Genomic DNA, 27,824 nt, shown 5'->3' on the forward strand with positions numbered 1-27,824 from the left:
ATGGGCTAAATGATTATATATGCACGTATATATATGCATATGTATATATAAATCAACACATTAGAGGAACAAATAGATATATGTTTCTGTTATCTGCTATAGGTTCAGAATTCATCACCACGAGATTTTCATTTATTCACATCGACAGTTTGGGATGAGTTCGGCTGAAAGTACTCTAGAGTTGTTATACATCTGTAGACCTACGGAGCCACAGGCAGAGCTGACATGAGCTTCTTCTCATGTCTGGAGTTGGGTTGGGTTCTGGTAGGCTTACCTGCCTCTAGAAGGCTAGCCTAAGTTACTTTATGCAGTGAAAGGATACTAATGGGATTGGATGAAGTTCACAAAGCCTTTCTTGAGATTCCTGGTGGAAAGTGACATTTGCTCTCAACTGAGCAAAAGCAAGCTCTGAGGTCATTCAGAAAATTTATAAAACTGAACTCTTTTTGGTGGAACTTCTTCGGGGAGTGGGGCATATTTGATAGTGATCAGGGCTTACTCATGTCTTTTTGCTCCGAGATAATGCCTGGCGGGGTTTAATGGGCAATAATGAGCGCTGGAGAGTGAACCTGGACCACTTGTGCAGGTCAAACTTCCTATCTGCTCTAACACAAACTGACCTCATACAAATGATTCTTGATCATTTTTAATCCATCACATTTCTGAACTTTGTATCGCTTATGAATTCAAGGTATAGTTTACTATATCTGTTGCTCTTAATTTCTCATATTCTTCTCAAAATCAGCAATCCTCCCCATATAAAAAATTATATCTTTAATCCATTTTAGATTATTATTCTCCCCCTTCTACTTGTTATTCAAACTAGAAAATAAGATGTTAGCATAATCTTCTGTTCTCTATCATTAGGCTTTTAAAATGTTAAGACTCAAAGTTTCAAATATTTATTTATAATTGTTTTTAAGCTACATTCACTTTAATTTCTTTATCAGGTCGAGTTTGAAATAGCACGTTTTACTTTCTTTTTTCAATTTCACCCAGCTTCAGTTTTATCAGTTTTATCTTATGATTATTTTTCTAAAACAAAGCTGTGATTCTGCCACTCATGTTAAAATCCTTAATGATACTCTATTGTCTTGGCATATCCAACTATAGAATTTTATTTCTTACCATAAATAACCTCTACTACCCAGCTGCCACCACACTCCAGGCTGCTTTCCGGACGCTTGGGCCCAGCCTTACGCATGAGTGAAGCCCCACAGAACCAGGTAAAGTGGAACTTTGTGACTTTGGACTCCAGACTCAACAGGACCCAGAAACAGAGACCCTCTGATTGCTTCCACCGATCCCCGGTGACCCAGGGACCACGCCCAGAAGACCCACCCTGCTGGTACAAGATAAATAACTCATCGGCCGACCTCCACTACCTCCACTACCCAGCCGCCGCCATGTTCCAGGCCACTTTCTGGACCATATGGCTGCTTTGTGATCACACAACACTTAATACCTATTCTCCACATCATGGGGAATTTGATGGGGCTCAAATATGGTGTGAACCATGGGAACATCTGTAAAGGCGATTAGAGGCCACTCTAAAAGCCTCCATCCCTCTCGGAGAGCCTGGCAAGCTATCGAGAGTATCCCGCCCACACAGTAGAGTCTGGCAAGCCACCCATGGCATATTTGATATGCCAAAAACAGTAAGAACAATGAGCCTTATTCCCCCTGACCCTGAAAGAGTCCCCAATACAGCAACATTAAGAAGGATGAGCAAGGAGAGGCTGATAATATTTCAGGGCCGAAACGAAGGACTTAAATGACTGTCTCGACTTTCAATGTATGTACACTGGCATCGGAAGCATCCACTGAGGACCTTATGGTATAAGCGCAAAAGATCAAGTAAGACATCATTGGTCTGAGCGAGATGAGAAGGCATCGATCACATCATGCCATTTTTGACAGTGGAGAACTGTTCCTTGGAACATGAGACAATAGAGGCATCAGTAGTGTTGGTGTCCTTGTCAACACAAACTTGGCCATGAGCATTATTCATTCGAATGTCTAACAATGCAAATTGGAAGATTACACTTGAACAGATGTGGCTCACTGCCAGCAGTTTCTATGTTCGTCATCTATGCACCAACATGCATCTATGATGAAGAAGAAATTGAGAAATTCTACGTGGAGCTGGAGAAGTTCTATAAAGAAGACCACACCTTCTACAAGATGATTGTCAATGATTTTAATGCCAAGATAGGACCAAGAAGGTCGCCTGAAGAACTCCACATCGGGACTCATGGCCTTGAATGGAACTAACAAGGTGAGAGGCTGTCTGAGTTCATCATGTTAACCAAGACTGATTTTAATGTCAAGATAGGACCGAGAAGGTTGCCCTAAGAACTCCACATTGGGACCCATGGCCTAGAATGGAACTAACAGGGTGAGAGACTCTCTGAGTTCATCATGTTAAACAAGTTCATCATATTCAATCATTGGTTTTGCCTGATTGATGTTGCTATTGTCCCAAAATTCCAAACAGGATCAGATGACCATCTTCTTCATGGAAAATTCTACTTCATGGAGCAGGAAGAAAGGACTGCAAAGTTTACGAAGAGAACTCTCAGAATGACCACCAACTGGGAACTCTTTGGAACTCTTGTGGCAATGTGGGAAGATGCCATCGTTGACAACAGTGATGAGGAATAAGATAGACTGGTTCAGTACCTCCATTACTGTGCGAGAAATGCCGAGAATGGGAAAGCCACAAAAAGACATCTGTCTTTGGAAACTCTCGAGTTCATTTGCCAACGTGGTTTGACATGAGCCTCAGGCAATGACAAGATAACATTCGAGCTCAAATAACTGTGCATATAAGTGATAAAGGAAGACCTCAAAGAGAGAAGAGCAGCAGTGTTGGCTGATGTGGCAGAAGCTGGGAAAAGTATTCCTCTTTACTGATGAAATGGCATGTCAGATTTCAGAAGGGAGAACGTTTGTCTGTCCTTCACCAATATAAGACAAAGATGACTGCCCTTCCATGTCCTGATGGATCTGTCACATCTTTCAGAAGGCAGTGGAGAAGATTATCCAAGACTTCTACTCAGATATCTTCAATAGCCATGTCCAACTGCCCACATGCCAAATTCTGCAATATGGATATGTCATTCTCAATGTTCTCCTTTCTGAAATCCAACACGCCCTTTCGTCAGTAAAGAAGAATACAGAATCCAGTCCAGACAAGGTCAGACCTGAACACCTGAAGAATTTGCTGCCAGTACTCGTCAATATACTGGCTCAGTCTTCACATGCTACCTATCTGAATGCAAGGATTCGTCCCAATGGAAAACCAGCAGGACCGTTCCGCTGTACAAGAAGGGAGACATCTACAACATCAGCAACCTTTGCCCCTTCTGCCTGTCATCTGTTTTCTATAAGTTGTTCACTCAAGTATCCTGAATAGAATAGGCAGAACTCTAGAAGAAGGACAACCATGTGAGCAAAAGGTTCTCAAAAGGATTCAGCACGGTCGACCATATCCACATGGTGACCGAACTCACTGAGGTTTCGCGAGAGTTCAAGATGCCGCTCTGTCTAACATTCATCAATTTCAAGAAGACCTTTGATTCTGTTGAGACTGAAGCGGTTAACAAAGCCCCAGTAAAACAGGGCATTCAAACTCAGCACATCAGAATCCTCTGTTGAGCTGTATTACAGATTCACCACCAGGATCTCACCATCCTACAAGGAAGTGATCATTGATGCGAAAAGAGGGATTCAGCAGGGTGATACCATTTCACCGAAACTCTTCAGTGCCTCGCTTGAGAATGTCATGCAACAAGTGGAATGGGAAGAAATGGGAGTGATAATAGATGGTTGGCAACTACACTACCTTCGATTCACTGATGATATCATTCCAATAACACCAAACATTAGCCAAGTTGCACAAATACTGGATGACTTCAACTATGAGTGTGGAAAGGTCGAACTACAGCTGAATCTCACCAAGACAATGTTTATGAAAAATGAACTAGTCTATGACATTCCATTCTCTATCAACAGAATGAACATCTTTGAATGTAGCAGTGATGTGTACCTGAGTCAAGAACTCAACATGAGGAACGACTTGGCACCAGAACTGTGCAGGAGGAAGAGAGCAGCGTGGAATGCCTTTAAGAGAGTTGAAGAAGTGGTTAAGAGGACTAAGAACTTTAGCTCTGGGCACATCTTTTTGGCTCCATCATTCATCCTGCACTAACATATGCCTCAGAGACCTGGGCCCTATGAAAACAGGATGAGAATGCTATTCGGGTCTCCCAAAGAGGAATCGAAAGAGCTATGATTGGAACATCACATTTCACTCAAGTGAGGGAAGGAATCTAGAGTTCTGCCCTCCGTCGATGATCAAGAATCAGGGTCGCTGTCTTGTTTGCCAAGGTGTTGAAAATTAGATGGGCTGGATAAGTAATGCTATTTAGAGATGACCACTCGACGAGAGCTGTTACCAACTGGATTCAAAAGGACGCGTGGCCACCCACCTACAAGATGGTCAAACTTCTTCATCAAAACCCTGAACAAACGGTTGAGGCTCTTCACGTTCCTGGAGTGAGCAGATGCCACTGGGCTACACTAGCATGCTGCTGGGATGAACGGAGATGTCACTAGTGCCCGCTCGAGCAAATCAATGAATAACGTGATGACAAGTGATACAAGTGATACCATAAATAATGATCTAGTTTAAATGCTTCATTACTTGCTCATCTTTTACATTTTTTTAAATTCTATTGCCCACTTGTTCTTGTAGTAGAAACATATAACTTATATGCCCCTCTCAGAGAGCTCGGCAAGCTACACTTGATGTATTCAATATGCCAAACACAGTAACAACAAGTCTCAAAATGGAGACTTGCTCCAGCAAGTCGATGAACAATAGGAGGACGGTACTACCATGCTTCTTTCTAAATACGCTATCCTATTTCAAACCTGTAGGCTTTGCTCTAGAATTAGACTTATGTGAAATAAATGCTCTCTTTTTTCTATATCTGTCCATCAAACTCATTCTCAATCTTCTGGTCTGAGCACAAAAATCACTTTTTTTTTCACAAAACATATCAATTTCTTCTGGTAGGCTTATGTTTGATTTTTTTTCTACTCTTATTTACCATTAATGAAATTATACAAAATGAGGTCATTTCTATCATTCAGTCTTTTTAGTGTATATGTCTATAAATACAGAGGGATTTAATTTTTATGATCTTAGTGATGACATAAATAATACTTTAATATATATGTTTAAAGCTTTCCTAATTGAAATTCTTTAGGTTTTGGAGATTACACTTTCAGATTGTAGTTGAGAGCTGCCTAAGTTTTTATAAAAGAACAAATCTGTAGAAGATCATTGGCTTGCTAGACATATTATAGAAAATCATGCTATATAGTAAATAATTCATGTCTATAACATAAATAAACTTGGTAATAAATACAGCAGGAAAAACTTTATATTTAAGCACTGAAAGTATATGGGCTGGAGCGATAGCACAGAGGGTAGGGCATTTGCCTGCATTCAGCCCTCTGCCCCTCTCAGAGAGCCTGGCAAGCTACCGAGAGTATCTCAGTTGCACGGCAAAGCCTGGCAAGCTACCCGTGATGTATTCAATATGCCAAAAACAATAACAAGAGTCTCACAATTTGTTGTGAGATGTTACTGGTACCCACTGGAGCAAATTGATAAACAAGGGGAGTACAGTACAGTGCTACTGAAAGTATATTGCCCTTAAATTTTAGATAAATCTATTTATTATATTAAGATTAAGTAATATTAAGGTTATATTACTTTTATCTTTCTCATTTTTTTACCTCCCATCATCCCTAAGGAATTTTGTTTTATTTCTAATATGGAAATGTAATTTCTAATATGGAAAGACAAAAATTGTGCACTGTTTATTATCTAATTTCTATATATGTTTAGGGTGGTTGAGGCCAAATTTATTTGTGCTCAGGGTTTACTCCTGGCTTTGGACTTAGGGATCACTCCTGGCAGTGCTCAGGGGGCCATATGGGATGCCTAGGATCAAACCCTGTTGAACTTCATTCAAGGCAAATGCCCTGCCTGCTGTAGCATATCTCTCACCCCTATTTTGTAATATTATTCAGAAGAGATTATTGAGCATTAGCATAAATTACATCATTTAATATGATATAGTATTTCAGTATTTTAATAAAACACTTTAATAATATTGAATAAAATAAATTAGCACTGGTGTAATCTATTTTTTCATGAAGTCATCTTTTAACAAGGCTAACTTTTTTCAGATCAGATTTAAATGATAAATAAAACATTACCGACAATCTGAAAGCACATTTTTGTGCATTTAAACTTCCAAAATATATTTAATGACATTTTAAAGAAAGTGCATATAGTGACCTTATTACTACTAATTCCTTTATGTAGATTATGCTCTTAAATTTAGTCTATTTTGATATACTTTCAGATCTCTGCTGTGAGTCATTAACATAATTGAAATGGACCTAATTTAAGAAGAGTGTCTCATATTCTTCTCTATTAGAGTAATCCATAATGAATAAGATATTAAGGAATATCTGGTTCCCAGTCATGGTTTCCATTTTTGTGAAGAATGTATCTGCATAATTTCAGAAGTTAAAATGACCACATTTTTATAAAAGTGGTATTACATAGTCTATACATATTTTTTCTCTTTCATTTGTAAGGCAGATGGACAGCTCAAAACTACAGCCAATTCTGGGGAATGACTTTAGAAGAAGGTCTCAAAAATCGTCTTGGTACCTTCCCACCTAGTCCCAAGCTTCTAAGTATGAATGAAGTTACAGTAAGTGATTCTTTGACTTTATGTGTGTGTGTGTGTGTGTGTGTGTGTACGAGTGTTCATATATGCAAAAAACAATCATTTATCTTTTTCCATTATTTTGTGAATTCATTAGAATGAATATTTCTATCTTGTTGATTCATTATCGCACGGAATAAGTCACTGTCACTGTCACTCCCATTGTTCATCGATTTGCTGGAGCAGGTCCAGTAATGTCTCCATTGTGAGACTTGTTACTGTGTTTGGTATATAGAATATGTCAAGGATAGCTTGCCAGGCTTTGCCGTGCGGGTTAGATACTCTCAGTAGCTTGCTGGATTCTCCGAGAGGGGCAGAGGAATTGAACCCGAGTTGATCGGGTCTGCCACGTGCAAGGCAAATACCCTACCACTGTGCTCTTGCTCCAATTTCAGACTTATCTATAATGATCAGTGAAGTTTATCCTCCCATATTGTCAGAATTTCCATTAAAAGAATGTCTTCAAATTACCTAACAAATTCCTTGTCAAATTTTCCATTTTTCTTAATGTTCTTATGCCTTGTAATATTGTATTGATTTTTTTCCAAATAAATAAGAAGGGTTATATTGTGATGGCTGTGGCTGGTTCTGGAGGTCTTTGGCTGCCGGGGCTCTGCTCGGGGCAGGGAGGAAAACTCAACCCGTCCCCCTCCAAGGAGCTCCGGTGAGGACAGCCAGTCACAGGGGCAGGAGACTCTGCACTGTTCTCTTCTAGGAACAGGGTTTTATAGTCTCTGGGTCTTGGCCATTGATGGGATTACATGGAGCCAGGGGCAGTTGGTGGGTGAAACTGTCTAGCTACTGGAAGATGGGGGATCTGGGTGGAGGAGACCCAGTCCTGATCTGAGCAGGCTTGGAGATCTTAGTCCCTGGTCCCACACACCTGGGTTCCTCTGTCCGTTCCTTCATGCGTGAGGCTCGTCTGAACGTGTGGAGAGTGGTCTCAGCATGGCTGTGGTTAGTTCCAGAGGTCTTCAGCTACTGGGGCTCTGCTCAGGGCAGGAGGGAACCTCAACCCACCCCCCTTGAAGGGGTTCCCGTGAGGATAGCCAGGCGCAGGGTCAGGAGGCGCTGTGCTGTTCTCTTCCAGGATCTGGGTTTTAAAGTCTCTGGGTCTTGTTTGGATGAGCCTCATGCATGAAGGAACCAGCAGAGTAACCCAGGCATGTTGGAACCGGGGCTGAGATCTCCATGCCTGCTCAGATCGGGACTGGGCCTCCTCCACCCAGATCCTCCATCTCCCAGTAGGTAGGCGTTACACCCATCAACTGCCCCAGAGCCATGTAATCCCATCAATGGCCAAGACCCAGAGACTATAAAACCCAGATCCTGGAAGCAGAGCTTATTATCTAGCTCTTACTCTGGAGAACCCAGCAGACTACCGAGAGTATCCTGCCCTCACAGCAGAGTCTGACAAACTCCACGTGGGGTATTTGATCATGATCACTATCATCCTGTTGTTCATTGATTGCCTCAAGCAGGCCCCAGTAACGTCTTCTTCGTTTTAGCCTAGAGATTTTAAAAAGTGCCATAGTCAAGGCTCTTTCAGTGTTAGGAGAATGAGACCCATCATTGTTACTGGTATTTGGCATCTTGGGTTTGCCACGGGGAGTTTGCCAGACTCTGCCGTGTGGACAGGTTACATTTGGTAGCCTGCCAGGTTATCCAAAGTAAGAATGAGATAATAAGATGTCGCTTCTGGGAGCTGGGTTTTATAGTCTCTGGGTATTGGCCGTTGATGGGATTACACGGCACCAGGGGGCCAGTTGGTGAGTGTGGCCCCTGCCTACTGGAATTTGGAGGATCTGAGTGGAGGATACTCAGCCCCGATCTGAGCAGGCTTGGAGATCTCAGCCCCGGGACCCGCATGCCTTTGTTCCTCTGCCAGTACCTTCATGCATGTGGAGAGTGGTCTCAGCATGTTTGTGGCTGGTTCTGGACGTCTTTGGCTGCCAGAGCTCCGCTCAGGGTGGGGAAGAAAACTCAACCCATCCCCCTCCAAGGGGCCCTGACGAGGAGAGCCAGGCATGGGGGCAGGAGACTCTGCGCTGTTCTCTTCAGGAGCTTGGTTTTATATGGGTATTCAGTGTGCCAAAAACCAGTAACAATATTGGGTCTCATTTCCCTGACTCTGAAGGAGCGTCGAATGTGGCACTTTCTAAAATCTCAGGGCTAGGATAAAGGAGATGTTACTGGTGCCTGTTTGAGGAAATCGATGAACAACAGGATGACAGTGATACAGTGATACCTTGTGATAATAGAAATCTTGTTTAAAAAGACTTCTGACACTCTAGTCTTCTCAACAGCTGGCGGGGCACTTTTACCACCTGCCCCTCTGTTACCTTAAGCACTTAAATTTTCCAGTTGAGATGTAGATTGGATTCAACTGCCTGTTCTCAAAGGAGAGGCAGAGGAGCCTCACCAGGAATGGAGTGCTCCACCACAATGAAGACATCAGCCCACTGCCTGTGCTCTCAGCCTCAGGAGCAAGCAGGGCTGTTTGCTGGCGGATGAGTTAGAAACCCACAGGTTTGATGTTTAACGTTCTTTGCTTTAGAGAAATATAATTCCCACATTTATCATTCTAATTCAAAGTCCAGTAATAGAAACAGTCTAAATTTTAACTGGTCTGAAAAAGGATAATAATAGCGATCTACTGGTAGATGTGAGCTAAGTAAGTACTCTTCAAAGCATTTTCATGCTCATCTACCTCAGAGTGCTTGCCATTACTGCTCACTTTTTAAACACAAGCACACAAAGTTGAGACGGAGAGAAGTCACACTCTTTTGAGATCAAGAAATCTGAAAAACCACCACAGAATTCCTAAAATTGTGAAATCTGGACAATTCAAATGAACTGCCTTCCAAATGGTCCCTGATTTTCTGGAAGTCAGTTTTGACTGATCCAAGTTCAAAGGAAGAAAAGGCTCTCTCATTTTGTATGAGCATAAATTTTTGGAAAATCTAAACTTGACTATGGTTTTGAATCTTTCCTACAGTTAATAGAGCATAAAATCTTTAGAGGTATGGTTCAGATAAATGGTTGTTAGTGGCCCCACTCTAGACTCAACTAGCCAAAAAAGTAGTTATTGGTTTTTTTTTTTTTATCCCATCCTGTTTTCTTTTTCATTCTGTGTTCACCTGAGGGGAAAAAGGAGACAGGATCACTCAAGTAAAGAGAAATCAATTCTTCATAAGAATTGTGTTTCTCTTTGCTTCTATTGGAGTCTCAGTCGACCAAATTCTCTTTTGGGTGGAGAACATTAAATACATTATGTTAACATCTCAGTTTAAATTTCAATATTTTGCAATTTGTAATTTTATACATCTTTAGAAAATAACAAAGTCTATTTTTTTCCTTGAATTTGTATTTGCCATCACACAGAAAAGGAAATCTAGTTTTGAATCATTTACTGACTGATGAGGGTTTGTTTATTTATTTATTTTTGCATAAAATTTGCTGTGGTGGTATTTGTGCTGATGTCTGAATGAAGAATCATAATGATTAGTGTTTGGAGGTAATTGGATTACCTAGTGCTATGGATTAATGTAATATAACTGCCAAGTACTCCTGGGAAAATAATAAGGATTTTTCAACTAGCCTGTTAGGGTTCCAATTACCTGCTTATAACGCAAGGCCAGGAAATAGTTTATTTCCAGGGAATAGCAGCTTGGGAAATGGAGGGCCTTTCAAAACACTTCCGAGTTTTGTCTTGTTCTAAAATGAGAAAGTATGAGAAAATCAGAAATACCAGTACTTCTAGGAAGAAGATAAAGTCAACATGAACTGAGTTGAACTAGTAAATACAAAAAAGCTAAAATTAAGTTTCATCTTAGTCTGGTGACTACATAGAAAGGACCCCAATGTATCAAATTACTTCTGAGGACAGTGAAATGAATGTTCTTTTGTGGATAAGTTTCTGAATAGCATTTTTTCGCTATTTTTCTCCAATTTAAAAAACAATTTTAACACAGGATGGACTCCGTGTATAGTCAGGGCTGCTAGTGCCCAGTGTCCACAATGGTTTGCTGAGAGACATGACCGCCTCTCTCCTCCAAGACATCTCCCTTTCCTTCAGCACACACATGCAAATTAGAGTTGATTTTTTTTTATTGTGAATGGAAAGATGAGCCATGAGTCATTCTTGCTTTCTGGGAAAGCTCATCTCTTTCCTAGCTGGGTTCCTGGATTCATGCTTCAGCTGAAAGCACTCTTCCTAGAAGCGTCTGCTAAGCAGAAGTTAGAGAAATATTAGTTACTCCACAGTTTCATGATCGTATAAATATGAAAATATGTTTACTCAATGCAAATTAGGTCAATTCAAACAATTTTTCTTTTAAATAATGTGTGATCAGTAACAATGAAGAACAGGAATAATGATAGTGGGACATTGGGACAAAGCAGCTTAAGGGTTTTGGGGGCCTTTTCTGGTGGACAGTCCTAGTGAGAACAGAGAGAACAGAAAAGAGAAAGTGAGAATTTATTTTCTCTTTTCGTATTCAAGCAGAGTGGATGAAAGGAAAATTGAGGGTAAATTGCAGAATAGGGGTTGCCAGAGATCCCTAGACCATAGAGCTTCTTTTGTATGAAGACTCACTTCACCCACATCAGAATTATGTCATGTGCTGCCCAATCACTCAGTCCTAACTTTTGCCTGAAGCTGTTATTGTTCAAAGCTATGTTTTGGTTAGACAGTTTTGTTTCAAATTGTTCTATACTAAAATATTTTAGAGTGCTTAAATGAGTGAACCACTTCTGTTAGTCAACTAAAACTTTATGTTGTATGGACTTAGTTAAAAGCTGGCTTTTAAAAGGGTAATAATTCTACTCACAAACATAAATGCTGAAAACTGTGGTTTTGCCTCCTTATGGTCCAAAATAGGTCATTGCATCTTCTAAGACTTAATATATCAAATGTTTGTTCCATGAACCAGAAATTCTTTTTTTAAATCAGGTTTTTGGATCACCCCAGGGATGTTTAGGGGTTATCCTGGCTCTGTATTCAGAACTCAGTCCTGGGAAAGCTCTGGGGACCATATGGGATGCAAGGGATGGAACCCGGGTCAGTTATATGCAAGGCAAACTCCCTACTCTCTGTACTATCTCTCTGGTCTCCATGGATTAGAATCCTTATACTTGCAATAAAGATGTTCTAATGCTTTGTTCAGACCGGCACACTATAACTTTGGTCTTGTCATACCAATATTTGTAACAAAACAGCTCAGATACAGAATGGAAGCAGGACAGAAGCTTATTTTTTCATGATGTGCCCTAGTGACATGTCATGGAGCTCTAAACCATTTGACAGATGCTTCCAAAATTGAGTACACTGCAAGGGGTCAATTAAAATCCTGCAAGTTTAAAGTTTAACTACAATTTTTACTTATGTGTTTTTTTTTATCAAAATCAAAGTGATTTCCCCACATCCTAATGAGACATAAGGAAAATAAGGTGAAATCACATCCATACATCAAAAGAGAGAACAAGATGAATTACACATGGGAATAAATGATCCTCTACTCACTAAGGATCAGAACACACTTTCTTCCGATCTTTATCAGCACAGATGTTTATTGTCAATCTTACAGTCAGCACAGAAGGCTGCATTCAATTCATAGTTTGCTACTATTTCTCCTACTTACCAATGCAAATTTTTATGCGTTTTAATTGGAATTGTAAGTAATAAGTGAATATGCTATTTTCCCTATGATTAAAGAACATTTTATCTATTGAATGATAAATTTAAAAATCACCCATTATTGAGATGAGAAATAAAATGTATTTAGTTATCTAGATATTTGATCACCAGACATATGTAACTTAACTTTATATTACATGATATGTATAAATGTTATATAATATTTATGATATCAAATATGTATTTTGCATTTTATGATGATTCACAGTATGTGATTGGATTTTTCTGAGTTGTTATAAGTTGCATGTCTCATTACAAAAGTTTCTCAAAAGAGTGTTTCCTCTTTCAATATATTTCGGTAGCTTTTAATCTAAATAATGTTAATTATTGTGCAGCATAGATAGTTCAGAGGTCTAAGAGTATGTACTTTATATGCAGGACCCCTGGGTGCCATCTTGGCTCTACATGTCAACTGAATATTTCTAGAAACAAACCCAGTCCCAGTCTGGAAATAGTTCCTGAGCACCACCAGATAGGCCAACCCACTGCCTACCTCCATCATTCAAAATAAAACAAAAATGAAGTACCTTTGGTTAAAGGAAAAAAGGTTTAAATTTTTTAATTTGATTAGAAAAATGCCTTCTACTTGAATATGATAAACTATATTACCTTTGTAAATGGAAGTTTCTGTGGAAACAAGAGTAATAATTATAAAAGTGCACAAAAGGCTTACATAGTTATGTTTTTTAATAATGAACAAAAATAGCTTTATCTTTATAAAATTAATGTTTTACTTTCACACACATGAACTGGGATGAATGGCATTAGTCTCCCCAAATGATAGATTCTGGTGATGCAATGGCACAGAGACATAGTCAGTATGATGGAGTTTGCTTACGGATAGTTTTCCATCAGCTCATCTCGATCCTTCTCATCTGGAGGGGTTAAAAGCCCTCAGTATTCTTGCTATCTCTGAATCAAGAGTCTCAAAATTCAAAGACCATCAAAGCATTGCCATGTATGTCCTGAGGCCCTTGCAAACCCTTCAGTAGATTTGAGAAAATCTATACCCGGTTGCTTTCAGTGTTCAGCTATAAGACATTATAACAAAATGTCTTATCTCTCAAATTACTATTGGCACTTTTAGCTTTGTTTTCCTGAACTAGTCATAGTTGGATGCTCAGACTGTGACATAATTGAACATGACTTGAACAGCATGGTGGAACCTAACTGTTCACCTCAGGGAAAATCTCTAAAAATAAATGTGGTGTTTCTGACTTCTCAAAACCCAGTTCTGTCCATTCCAGATGGTTCTTCCAAAAGTATGTTCCAGGACATAGCAGTCCTTTGATGCCTCAGATAAAAATGATATGAAAAAAATGCTTTGCATTGAATCATCAATATTTAAAATTATGAACTTTATTTACATGTCTTAAGAGTCTTACAACACAGTTTATAAAATACATTTCAGTGAGTGAGGATAAAATCTATTGAATTTTCAAAACCAGTGTTTCTCACAACTACTTGATTAATCAACTCCTCTTGTAATTATCTATTATTATGCTGTAGAACTAGAATTCTGAGGAACTCATTTTAGAAAATTTCATGATTCATCAATTTCCAGATGCAAAATTTTTTATGTGTTACACCTCTGAAATTGCAGTGTTTCTTTTATTTGATGCTATGCTGTTCTTCAGTGAAATATTGTTTTGACTGAGTAGATTTAAAGGCAGTATTTTAATAGTAAGGATTTGGCTCAACTGAGAGTGATAACAATCAAAATATTATATGCTTAAATAGCATAAATTTTTGCCCTCTGCTAAATTAGGATTGGTTGGTTCTATAATCTAGGACTCATAGAAAGTATTAATGAAAAAAGTATGACGAAAGCTAGAGAGATAGTATAGTGCCTTGAACAAGACTGACCCAGGTTCGATCCCTGGCATCACATATGGTACCCTGACCCCACCAGGAGTGATCCCTGAGTGTTGAGTCAAGAGTAAGCCCTAAATACAATGGAGTTTGACCCAAAAGTGCAAAAATAAAGTATGGGTGTCTTTATTGGTGAAGAGGCAACTTCTCTGAATTGAGAGCATGAACCTGACATGGCTTAGAGGCAACCCGTTCCAAAAGAGGAAGAGGGGGTTGGTTCTATGTCAAGTAGAGCTAGATTGATATATGTCTATAACAATTTAGGAGCTTTTATGAAAGTCATGTCTGGTTATTAGGGGAAAGGTGCTCATGCATAGTTGGGCATACAGAGTCGTATACTGTATGTACAGAACATGGCAGCAAAATAGCTGTCTGTTTAGGATGACGATACGAAGAACGGGGACTGTAGGTCCATGACGGCTCCATTTCATAGTCTCTATGGACCAGCCCTATCCTTCTCAGTTTCAAGGTATGAATTTGTAAGGCTCTAATTTGATTCCGTTAAAACTGGAACTATCGTCAAATATTTTCCAGTGTAATTCTCCATTACATTTAGTTTTTTCATTTGCTCACAGTATCTTTTTGGTTTGTAGGCCACACCTGATGGTGCTCAAATTTTCTCCTTTCTTTGCACTCAGAAATCAATCCTGGCAGTGCTCAAGAGGACCCCTTGTTGTTTGGGGTGAAATCTGGGTTGGCTACGTGCAATACCTTCCCTCTTATATTCTCTCCAATCCTGCTCACAATATTTTTAAACACCACTTTTTTTTTAATGTAGGAGTACTGCTATTTATTCAGCCACTAATTAGCTGATTGAATCGGGCATGAACTCCACCTTACTTTTTTTTTTCATAATTTAATTAATTTATTTTTTTAAAATCAAATTAGCATAATGAAAACTATCTCAGTTTAAAAACACACTAATAAACTTGAATACATTATTCTGATCTAGAAGTTCATAGGTACACAATAACCACTTTTATTTTGACAAAAGATGTACCATTATTGTTTAGAATTCTCCCTCCAGCAATCAGAATTGCTGAAAAGGCATTGTGAAATACTTTTGTTTTCTATAGCTGGTTATGAGAATCATATAATGTCTTGTGGCCGCTATCGTGGCCACGCGATTTTGGATTTCTGCAAAGAGCCAGATAATTACGAGATTGGTTTCTGTGCATCTGTTGTTATGGCCATGGCGGAGAGCTGCTCAGAGAGGGCAAATCGTGACCTTGGTAGGGCGTGAAGGACAAGCTGGTACTGCCCCCCTTCCCATGAGACTGCAGTTGCCCCATCACCGCCAGCTCATACCTGGCTTTCCTATAAGCTCTGAGGTGGCGGCCACCTTGCTGCCAGGGGGAAAAAGGCGGAAGGGAGCAACACCCTTTCCTTCCCTGGAAGGCATGGTGCCATAGTTCAATGCATCGTCCATTCACTTTTCTGCTGCAAGCTGCCTTTTGCCTCTGGAGCCATGGCCATGCCAGAGACCCGCTGACCTCAGTAGGGCGTGAAGGACGAGCTGGTACTACCCCCCTTCTCATGAGACTGCATTTGTCCCATCACTGCCAGCTCATACCTGGCTTTCCAATAAACTCTGAGGTGGCGGCAACCTTGTATGCGGTTCAGATGCATTTCTGCCAAAAGCCGCTGGGTTTTGAGAATTTTTTCTGAGTCTCTGGGATCATGGCTGTTAATCAGCTTGATCAGGAGGCAGAGAGGCCATTTGTAGGTGGGGACTCAGGGTCTCGTTAGGTTGGGGATGAAAGGGCTGGATCCACCCCCACCTGGTGAGGCCCTGCGTGTCTCGTCACAGCAGTCCCAAACCTGACTGTCCAGTGGCCTCTGGAGGATGGCGGTCACCGGGCTGCCAGGGGCAACAGGCCAAGGCAAAAAACCTATTCCCACCTGGAGTGGCCCAGCGCCAGTAATCTACTGCAGGAACAGGATGCATTTCTGCCAATAGCCGTTGGATTCTGAGATTCATTTCTGAGTCTCTGGGATCATGGCTGTTAAGCAGTTCGATCAGGAACCAGAGAGGCCATGCCTCCAATTATATAGCTGAGCCGGAGGTGGTTTGTGGGTGTGTCTCCCACATACCTAACTTTTGGCTGTTTACTTTTTTGGTAAACTTTGTCCCAAGGTTTTGGGGTCTGGCCAAAGGCACAGCAGCAATTTTGGGGTATCTGAAAGTCTGACATTGCCATCAGGCTGCTGATACACTCACCTTAAAGGTACAGAATGACCTGCTGGTGGCACCATACCCCAATAATCACCACTTTTTAAATTAAAATATTTTAAAAGGAGACTCAAAAAATGTCCATAAATTTGACTTATGATAATTTAGAAATATTGAATCATAACTAAAATATTTTTTTTCTTTTTATTAGTGAAACACCATGAAGTACAGTTGTAGATTTACAATTTTTTGTGTTTGGGTTTCGATTATACAATGATCAAATACACATCCCTCGATCAGTGCCCACTTTCCACCACCATGGATAATATCCCTTCCACCCTCCCCCCCCCCATCCCACCCTGCCTCTGTGGCAGGGCATTCCCTTTTGTTTTCTCTCTCCTTTTGGGTGTTGTGGTCTGCAAAAGAGGCTTTGAGTGGCAAACATGATCAGTCCATAGTCTACTTTCGACATGCATCTCCCCTCCTGGGAGGATCCTCCAAACACCCTTTATTTGGTGCTCCCTTATCTAATCTGAGCTGTCCTTTCCCCTAGAATGCCCGGCTGGCCTCTAAGCTATGGAGTAATCGTCCTGGTGCTGATCTCAGCTATTCTTGGGTATTAATCTCATATTTTGTTACTTTATATCCCCCAGATGAATGCAATTTTTCTATGTCTATCCCTCTCTTTCTGACTCATTTCATTTAGCATGATACTTTCCATGTTGTACCACTTGTATGTAAATTTTATGATTTCATCTTTTCTAACAGCTACATAGTACTCCATTGTGTAGATGTACCAAAGTTTCTTTAACCAGTCATCTGTTCTTGGGCATTCAGGTTTCTTCCAGTTTCTGGCTATTGTAAAGAGTGCTGCAATGAACAAACAAGTGCAGATGTCACTTCAACTATACATTTTTGCCTCTCTGGGATATATTCCCAGGAGTGCTATTGCTGGGTCAAATGGGAGCTCAGTTTCTAATTTTTTGAGAATCATCCATACTGTTTTCCAGAAGGGCTGAACCGGTCGACATTCCCACAACAATGAAGGAGTGTCCCCTTCTCACCACATCCACGCCAGCATCGGTTGCTTTTGTTCTTTTGAATGTGGGCCAGTCTCTGAGGTGTGAGATGGTATCTCTTTGTGGTTTTGATCTGCATCTCCTTGATGATTAATGATGTAGAGCATTTTCTCATGTGCTTTTTTGCCATTCAGATTTCTTCTTTGAGAAAGTTTCTGTTAATTTCGTTGCCCCATTACTTGTTGGGGTTGGATGTTTTTTTCTTGTGGAGTTTAACCAGTGTTTTGTATATCCTTATTATCAACCCCTTATCAGATCAGTATTGGGTGAATATCCTTTCCCATTCTGTAGACTGTCTTTGTATTTTGGTCACTGTTTCTTTTGAGGTGCAGAAGCTTCTTAGTTTAACATAGTCCCATTTTTCTATCTCTGTTTTCACTTGCTCGGCCAGTGGCGTGACACCTTTGAAGATACCATTAGCTTCAATGTCATGGAGGGTTTTGCCAACTTTATCTTCAATGTACCTTATGGTTTCTGGTCTGATGTTGAGGTCTTTAATCCATTTTGATCATACTTTTGTACACGGTGTTAGGCAGAGTTCTGAGCCCATTTTTTTTTGCATGTAGCTGTTCAGTGATGCCAGCACAATTTGTTAAAGAGGCTTTCCTTACTCCACTTCACATTACTTGCAGCTTTATCAAAGATTAGATTATCATATGATTGAGGGGATATGTCAGTGTATTCAACCCTGTTCCATTGGTCTGCAGTTCTGCCTTTGTTCCAGTACCATGCTGTTTTAATTATTGCTGCTTTGTAGTAGAGTTTGAAGTTAGGGAGGTTGATTCCTACAATTTTCTTTTTCCCAAGAATTGCTTTAGCTATTCGTGGGGGCTTATTATCCATATAAATTTCAGGGGTGTTTGCTACATTTCTTTGAAGAATGTCATGGGTATCCTTATAGGGATTGCATTGAATTTATATAATGCTTTCGGTAGTGTTGCCATTTTGACAATGTTATGTCTCCCGACCCATGAGCAGGGGATATCTTTCCATTTCCTCATGTCCTCTTTTATTTCCTGAAGTAGCGTTTTGTTGTTTTCTTTGTACAGGTCCTTTAATTCCCTAGTTAAGCTGATTCCTAGGTACTTGATTTTCTGGGTCAAAATTGTGAACAGGATTGTTTTTTTCATGTCACTTTCTTCTCTCTCTCTGTTTGCGTATAGGAAAGCCATGGACTTTTGGGTATTGATTTTATAGCCTGTAACTTTACTATACAAGTCTATTGTTTCTAGGAGTTTTTTGGTGGAGGTTATTGGGTTCTCTAAGTAGAGTATCATATCATCTGCGAATAGTGAGAGCTTGATTTCTTCCTTTCCTACCTGAATGCCCTTAATATCTTTTTCTTGCCTAATCGCTATTGCAAGTACTTCCAGTACTATATTGAACAGCAATGGAGATAGTGGGCATCCTTGTCTCGTCCCTGATCTTAGAGGGAAGGCTCTCAGTTTTTCCCCATTGAGGATGATGCTTGCTGTAGGCTTGTGGTAGATGGCTTTAACTATGTTGAGGAAAGCCCCCTCTATACCGATTTTGGCTAGGGTTTTCATCATAAAGGGGTGCTGGATCTTGTCAAATGCTTTCTCTGCATCTATTGATATAATCATATGCTTTTTATCTTTTCTTTTCTTGATATGATGGATTATGTTGATTGATTTTCGAATGTTAAACCATCCTTGCATCCCTGGGATGAATCCTACTTGGTCATGGTGTATGATCTTTTTGATGAGTAGTTGGATTCTATTTGCTAGTAGTTTGTTGAGGATCTTTGCATCTGTGTTCATCAGGGATATCGGCCTGTAATTCTCTTTCTTTGTGGTATCTCTGTCTGCTTTTGGTATCAGTGTGATACTTGCTTCGTAGAAACTGTTCAGAAGTGTTTTTGATATTTCAATTTCGTGGAAAAGCTTAAAGATCATCGGGAGTAAGTCCTCTTTAAAGATTTGGAAGAATTCACTAGTGAATCCATCTGGGCCAGGACTTTTGTGCTTGGGGAGACTTTTCATTACCATTTCAATTTCCTTGATGGTGATAGGTCTGTTCAGGTATTCCAGGTCTTCTTGGTTCAGCCTTGGGAGTCTGTAGGAGTCTAGGAATTTATCCATTTCCTCGAGGTTTTAGATGTTCCGTGGCATAAAGCTTCTCAAAGTACTCCCTGAGGATCCTTTGAATTTCTGTAGTTTCTGTTGTAATGACCCCCTTTTCATTTCTGATTCGGTTTATTAGGGTTTTCTCTCTCCCTTTCTTTGTCAGTTTTGCTAGAGGCTTATCGATCTTGTTAATTTTCTCAAAGAACCAGCTCTTGGTTTCATTGATCTTTCGGATTGTTTTTTGGGTTTCCATCTCGTTAATCTCTGCTCAGTTTTATTATTTCCTTTCTCCTGTTCGGGTTGTGCTCCTTTTTTTGGTCCTTCTCCAAGCTCTTAAGCTGTGAGGTTAGGTTATTTATGTGTGCTCGCTCCTCCTTCCTGAGGAATGCTTGTAGAGCTATAAACTTTCCTCTTAACACAGCCTTTGCTGTGTCCCATAAGTTTTGGTAACTCGTGTCCTCATTTTCATTCATTTCTAGGAATCTTTGGATTTCCTCTTTGATTTCCTTTCTAAGGCACTCGTTGTTCAATAGCGCATTGTTTAATTTCCAGGTGTTTGATTTAGTTTTCTGTTTTTGTGTGTGATTTACTTCTAATTTCAGCGCATTGTGTTCTGAGAAGATTGTTGATACAATCTCTCTATCTTCTTAATTTTATGGAGGTATGTTTTGTTGCTCAGCATGTGGTCTATCTTGGAGAATGTTCCATGTACGCTTGAGAAGAATGTGTATTCTTCTTTTTGTGGATGAAGTGTCCTGTATATATCTACTAAGTCCCTTTCTTCCATTGTTTCCCTCAGGTGAAATATGTCCTTGCTAAGCTTGAGTCTGGTTGATCTATCAAGAGGTGACAAAGCGGTGTTGAAGTCTCCCACTAGTATTGTGTTGCTATTGATGTCTTTTTCCAAATCTATGAGTAGTTGTTTTAAGTACTTTGCTGGTCTCTCATTAGGTGCATATACATTTATTGTTGTAAGTTCTTCCTGTTGTACAGATACTCTGATCAATAAGAAATGGCCTTCACTGTCTCTTATGACCTTCTTCACTCTGAAATCGATGTGGCCTGATATTAGGATGGCTACCCCAGCTTTTTTATGGGAGCTGTTCGCCTGTAGGATTGTTTTCCAGCCTTTGACTCTGAGTCTGTGTTTGCTTTGACTATTGAGATGCGTTTTTTGCAGGCAGCAGAATGTTGGGTTCAATTTTCTAATCCATCCTGCCACTCTATGTCTTTTAATTGGTGCGTTTTGCCCATTGACATTGAGAGAGATTATTGTTATGGGATTTTGTCCCATTGTTCTGTTGAAATTTGGTGTATTTGAGGGGCCTCTCTTGCCTTAAAGTAGCCCATTTAGTTGTTCTTGTAACCAGGATTTTGAGTCTATGAAGTTCCTGAGCTGTTGTTTGTCTGTGAAACTGTGTGTTGTTCCTTCTATTATGAATTAGAGTCTCGGGCTGGTTAAAGTATTTTTGGAGAGGCATTTATTTCATTGAGATTTTTCACTATGTCCCACCACTGTTTTCAGGCCATGAGGGTTTCATCAGAAAAATCAGCTGTGAATTTTAAGGATGCTCCTTTGCAAGAGATTTCTGTCTTCGATCTTGCTGCTTTCAGAATTTTGTCTCTGTCTAAGGTTTTGGTCATTTTGATCAAAATGTGTCTTGGGGTATTTTTATTCGGATTTCCTCTAGCTGGTACCCTTCGGGCCTCCTGAATGTGGCCACAGGTTTTCTTCAGCTCTGGAAACTTTGTAGCAATGATGTCTTTGACAGTTTCTTCTTCATCAAGGTTTTCTTCCCATCCCTCTGGGACTCCAATAATTCTTATGTTACCCCTCTTGGCTTCATCACGGTCTTCTCTTGCTATCTGTTCCCGAATTGTGAGTCTCTTTTCCATTTTCTGCTCTTTTCTGGAGAGTCTCTGAACTTCATCTTCGAGCTCACTGATTCTGTTCTCAGCAGCTCTTACTCTGCTGCTGAGGCCTTCCACTGAGTTTTTCAATTCACCTCCCAGGTTTTTCAGGTCTGACATTTCCGATTGCATTTTCCTCATTTCTGCCTTCAAATCCTCTTGTCTTTTATTGGCATTGCTTTCCATTTTTTCTTTTAGTTCCCTAAGCATCCTAAGTAGCTCCCATCTGAATTCCTTGTCAGAAAGGTTGTCTAACACTACAGTACTGTTGGTGTCTTCTGGGCTAGACTCTTCAGTAAGAAAGTTTGGTGGGCTTTTTGGTTGCTTTACCATTGTGACCAGTGTGGTTTAGTATGTCACGTTCACTGTTACTACTCTGCTTGATATGCAGTGTGATTTGAGATAGGCTTACGAGTTATTGGCTACTGTGTTTCTAGTAGCTTCGCTAACCTAGAGAAGGTTCCATCTAAGAGGGTAGTTTATGGTTCCTATGCCATATGTAGTGGGAGAGTATTTCGCGGCTGCGTTAGTGGCTGCGGCTCCTGAAAAGGGCACAGATCAAGGGAGCAAAAACCCGGCTGTTCTAGGGGATCGAGCTAGCTGCGCATGCCCAGAGAGACTCCCAAGCCCTGGGCACCGGGCTGTACCTGGTTGAATAGGAGAGAGACCCGGAGACGTTCAACTAAAATATTTTTAAAATCACAATTAAATATCTCAGCAAATATATTTTACAATGAGTTTGTATGATCAAACCACTGTCATTTAGGATTTCTGTAATATAGATGAGAAGATACACTTTTGGTACTTTTTCTCTTGATTTTGGACCAGGCAGTATTCAGGAGCTTCTCCTGGTTCAGTGCTTGGGGATTTCTCCTGTGACATTTGTGGGGAGTACAGGAACACTGGGGATAGAACCAGGGCCTCCATGTGTCAGAATGTACTCTAGATCTTTGAACTGGCTCCTCAACCACATTTTGATTGTTTTGCTTTATTCAAGTCCTCTTGTTTTTAAAGAGCATACATATATATATAATACACATACATGTGTATATTTTATTATATATATATAATATATTCTTTACAGCACAGCGGATAGGGTGTTTGTCTTGCACACAGCCAACCCGGGTTTGATTCCTCTGTCCCTCTTGGAGTGCCTGGCGAGCAAGCCCGCACAGCAGAGCCTGGCAAGCTACTGTGGTGTATTTGATATGCCAAAAACAGTAACAAAAAGTCTAACAATGGAGAAGTTACTGGTGCTCGCTCGAGCAAATTAATGAACAATGGAAGGACAGTGCTGCAGTGCTTTATTCTTTATTTGACAACAAGGACAATGTATCATGGAAAACTGATGTCCGTCAGCAATTACAAAGAGATTATCATATGATACTCATTTTTACTTATATGCTATTTAAAATGCCCTAACTACAGACAGATATAATAATTATAGGATAATAGGGCATAGATTTACTCATCATTATTTCATACTGTATATTATCATAAAAAATAAAATTGCCTGGTAATATGTGCCTATTTGAATTCACATCTATGAGCCTAATTTTAGAAAAACAGATATTAAGTAAGTGGTAAAAAATTCAGAAGATCCAATAGATGAGCTTCAAGAATTGATCTGGTTTAATGGGTTAGTGAATATGTTTTCAATAAAAATGTAATTTGCTTGTAGTTTCTCTATTGTATTACTGAAAAAGATTAGTCATTTATTTATATTCTTTAAAAAACTAGTCTTTAAAGCTACAAATGCACACTGGTATTATAATTTGGTTTAATGTACCTCAAAGATAAACTTATTTTTTCGCAAGCGATGAAATGTACTGATAGATATATATCTCTTCATTCTAATGAGATTTATTGAATAGCTCCCCTGTGAAAAATATTCTGATAGACTTTGGAATGTGGAGAACAAATTCTAAATAACTTGAGCCTGCAGAAATGTGTTTGAAGTAATAGCTATGTATTTGTTGCTTCAACAGAGCAGAAGAGAAATATCCTGACTATGTCATTACATTAGAATTATAAAGTGATCCAAAGTCACATTTTTTGAAAGTTTGCATTATGTCACTTTGCTCCTATAAGATACCTACGGTTTATGTGTATTTCTGTTAATTGAAAGAAATCTGAAAGAATTTTCACTTTTTGAGGTGGTGGGGCACACCCAGTGACGCTAAGGGGTTACTCCTGGCTCTGCACTCAGGAATCATTCCTGGCGGTGCTCCGGTGACCATATAGGATGCTGGGGATAGAACCCAGGTCAGTCACATACAAAGAAAGTGCTTTATGTGCTATGTCCCCAAGGATTTTCACATTTACAAGAAAAGGTGAAAAGTGAAAAAGCATGAGTCTTTTTTTTAAAAAAAATTTTTTTATTAGTGAAACACCATGAGGTACAGTTATAGATTTACAAATTTTTGTGCTTGGGTTTCAGTTATACAATGATCAAGTACCCATCCATCCACCAGTGCCCATCCTCCACCACCACGGGTCCCAGCATCCCTCCCACCCCCCATCCTCCCCCATCCCACCCTGCCTCTGTGTACTACATGGAAAGTATCATGTTAAGCGAAATGAGTCAGAAAGAGCGAAATAGACACAGAAAGATTGCATTCATCTGGGAAACATAAAGCAAAAAAACGGGAGACTAACACCCAGGAATGGCTGAGATTAGTACCAGAAATTTTTTTCTTTTTAACTTTTGTTTTGAATCTCATTCTCTTGTTCTTGGGAACATTCTTCAGTGTCAGGGACTGAACTGGGTTCGGCTCCTTGCAAGGCAAATACCTTCACCTCTTTCTGGCCCATGTGTTGTTGATTTTGCAGCCACAATTACTAGGACTGTTGGCACCCAGTAGTGACTCCAAACTCACCCATGCGTGACTCCAAGCTCTCTGCAGCAACTATACAGAATATTTACTATACAGACTGTTTGCTATGCAGAACTATCAAGACTGTTTACTCATAATATTCAACTTGCTTTTACTCTTTATTAGTGTAGTCTTAGTTTATATATTGCTTGATATGATTTTGGTATGTTGTTTTTGAGATCAAGAACGACTCAGAATTGTGCGCAGATAAATGAATAGTAACTCCTTTAGTGTTATGCCCTTATAAGAGCTCTCCTGGAAGTGCTCTGCTTTTGAATATCAAAGGTAACTTGCAAGTTAAAAGAACAATTGACACTCCATCTGTTTTTTGCACGCTTGAAGGCATGTAACATTTAAAGCATTCTCTTATCCCAATATAATAACACTGGGAACTATGGATAATGTACATATACATTCTTGTTAGAGAGAATCCGTGGTGAGTTTATAGGTCTCTGACTACCTACTCAGAGCAGCTATTTATTCTATTCCATTCTTAATTTTCTGCAGTTTGATCACTTTAAGGGCATAGGAGTTTAAAATCGCAGCTCTCCACATGATCATACAGGCACTCACTGGTGATCTGCTTGATGCTTGGAGTACGGGTCTTTCTTCATTTAAATAGTAGTAGTTTTAGAAATGGAAAGGGTTTAATAACGTTCTTGTCAAGTTATATATTTTAAAATCAAAAGTGAACTCTTCCATAACTTTGAAATTTCAAATGCTTTGGAATTTTGAAAATTCCTTTTCAAGTAGCACGGTAGCACTGTCCTCCCATTGTTCATCGTCAAGTAGACATGTAAATTCTAAGTCTTTCCTTTTGTTTTAAACCCCTGTTATATGTCACAAGTAATTATCTTTTGCAAGCTACTCAGTAGCCTAATGTTTAGGCTAAATGTAGCACAGTAGCACTGTCTTCCCTTTGTCTATCCATTTGCTGGAGAGGGCACCAGTAACGTCTCCATTGTGAGACTTGTTGTTACTGTTTTTGGCAGATCGAATGCACCACAGACAGTTTGCCAGGCTCTGCCATGCAGGCGGGATACTCTTAGTAGCTTGCTGGGCTCTCTGAGAGGGACGGAGGAATTGAACCCGGGTTGTCGAAGGCAAGGCAAATGCCCTACCTGCTGTGATATCACTCCAGCCCCTAAATGTAAGACTTTGACATAGGTAAAATGCTAGATTTTGCAGATATCTATTTTCTTGAAAACTATCCAAGCTATTTTTTTTGATACAATATAGAAATGACAAAAGGAGGATAGTGTTAAGAAATCTAAAACCTGGATCTATTTTTCAGGGCCACCTCATGTAACCAAGAGACTTGGCATATTGTTAAACTGGTAGAAGTTTCTTTCCTCATTCATAAAATAGGGTGTTCTTATTTCATCATACTATAGAACTATTAAAAAGATACAGCACAGAAAACTTCAAAGCACTCAAAAACGTTGTTTCAAAAATGATATTAGTGTGTAGAAGCATAAATCATAAAGGAAGGAAAGAACGGTGCAAGGAAGGAAGAAAAATTTTTTGAAACCTATTATTTATGAAAGTGAAATTATTGAACTTTCAAAAACTTGGGAAGCTAAAAAAACATAGGGTGTTATGTTTTAGATCTTTATTGAGTGTCATCGACAGAGCAAAGTCCATAACATTTAATTTGCCTTCTTAGAAAGATGACAGCTGAAAAGGATTTAGAATTCTAACATGTTTTTTAAGACCTCATGCTATTGTATATTTGGCATATTTCCTGAAGTTCTTTTTTTGTCTTCAAGGGTTTTAAAAATATTGAACAATTCTTCCCAATTTTATTTCCCAGTAGTTTTTTGAAAGTTGGTGTGCCTTAGAGTTCCAAGTATGTTACTATAGATGGGTCACAGTAAAATTAATTCATATTAGAATCAAATATGACATTAAAGTAGGCATTATTTGTGGATGTAAATTTAAATAATATCATGTGATCTTTCACAAATGAGCCAATCTCTGATCCAAGATGACAGAAATGTTGCCTAAAATTGTTACACTGTAGAGAAATTCAGAAAAAGCACCCAAATGTATTCTTATTACTTAGCACGATATTAAAGATTTTTCATATTGAACTGTCATTTTTACATATAGTGAAATTAAAATCTTCTATGGCTCATGATTTTTTCGAGGAATGTCATTCAGATCATTTGAATATACAGAGTAATTCAATAATAATGTGAATGTTATAAAATTCACACGATATTTTATTCTAATAGTTATTGGGACACATTTGAATGTATCTGACACATTTACTTTTTCTTTCTTATTTAGGCTTCTCTACCTGCAACAACTGTTCTTCCAGAGTTTTTTGTTGCTTCTTATAAGTGGCCTGGATGGACACACGGCCCACTAGATCAGAGAGACTGTGCTGCATCATGGGCATTTTCTACTGCAAGTAATAAAGTCATTAAAATTATTTTCTTATTCCATCTTCATTTTACTCTAGTGTCTGGTACAGTAAGTAAAAGATTTTTATGTCTTAGAACATTTAAATATTTAATAATTTTATAATTAAACTTTGTATTCTGACTACAGAGAGCAATCTGAAAAAAATTGAAAATATTTGAAGTTATTTTCAAATATTTCAAATATTTTAAATTATTTGAAAATGTTTATTGGAAAATAATCTTTATTTTTGGGTCTCATTTTAAATATAGAGTGAATAAATAGAGCAACAAAGAAAAAAAAGGTGCCAAATTTGTTCTGTGACTAATACCAAATATTATAAAGAGTGAAAGATTTATCTTCATAAATATTCTCTACAAAATTGCTATATATAGAATATACACATATAATTCTTCAACTACTTTTCTAAGATTTTTACAAGTAAGTCTAATAAACTAAAATAAAGTAATACTGAAGCTCCAAATAATAATGGGTTTATTGGGTTTTGTCTCTTTTATGTAAAAGTTCAGTATATAGATTCTGACTTAAAATCAAAAATCACTCTTACCTTTTAGTAGGATGTTTCCAATTTGTGTGGCCATTACATCAAAATTATGAAACCTCTGATAACTGATTTTATTTAACTTCATAAGACCAATAAATAAGTGTTCATGGTAAGGTCAGTTTAACCTCTAAATTCTCAACCTCTAATTCTCAAAAATCATGTCTAAATATTCCAAAGTCCATAAATTAAATAAAACCTTAACATAATGTTGGTTGGTTGATACGAAAGAATTTTTGGAAAACACACTCTAGACTTGAGGGTAATTAAAAAGTATCCTCAAACTTTTTCGATCCCTCAGTCCCTCTCGGAGTGCCTGGCAAGGTACTGAGAGTATCCTGC

The 27,824-nt window shown here is 39.0% G+C and overlaps 1 protein-coding gene across 1 annotated transcript in view; it reads left to right on the top strand.

Moving 5' to 3' along the window:
- Positions 1 to 27,824, top strand: part of TINAG (tubulointerstitial nephritis antigen) — a 98,589-nt gene that overhangs the window by 12,055 nt on the left and 58,710 nt on the right. The window contains exons 4-5 of the mRNA XM_056116886.1: positions 6,689 to 6,803; positions 26,807 to 26,930. Of these exons, the coding sequence (XP_055972861.1) occupies positions 6,689 to 6,803; positions 26,807 to 26,930 (239 nt within the window). The remainder of the gene's footprint in view (positions 1 to 6,688; positions 6,804 to 26,806; positions 26,931 to 27,824) is intronic.

Source organism: Sorex fumeus, unplaced genomic scaffold, assembly GCF_029834395.1.
Source record: "Sorex fumeus unplaced genomic scaffold, SorFum_2.1 ptg000033l, whole genome shotgun sequence".
In the NCBI taxonomy this organism is placed as follows: Eukaryota; Metazoa; Chordata; class Mammalia; order Eulipotyphla; family Soricidae; genus Sorex; species Sorex fumeus.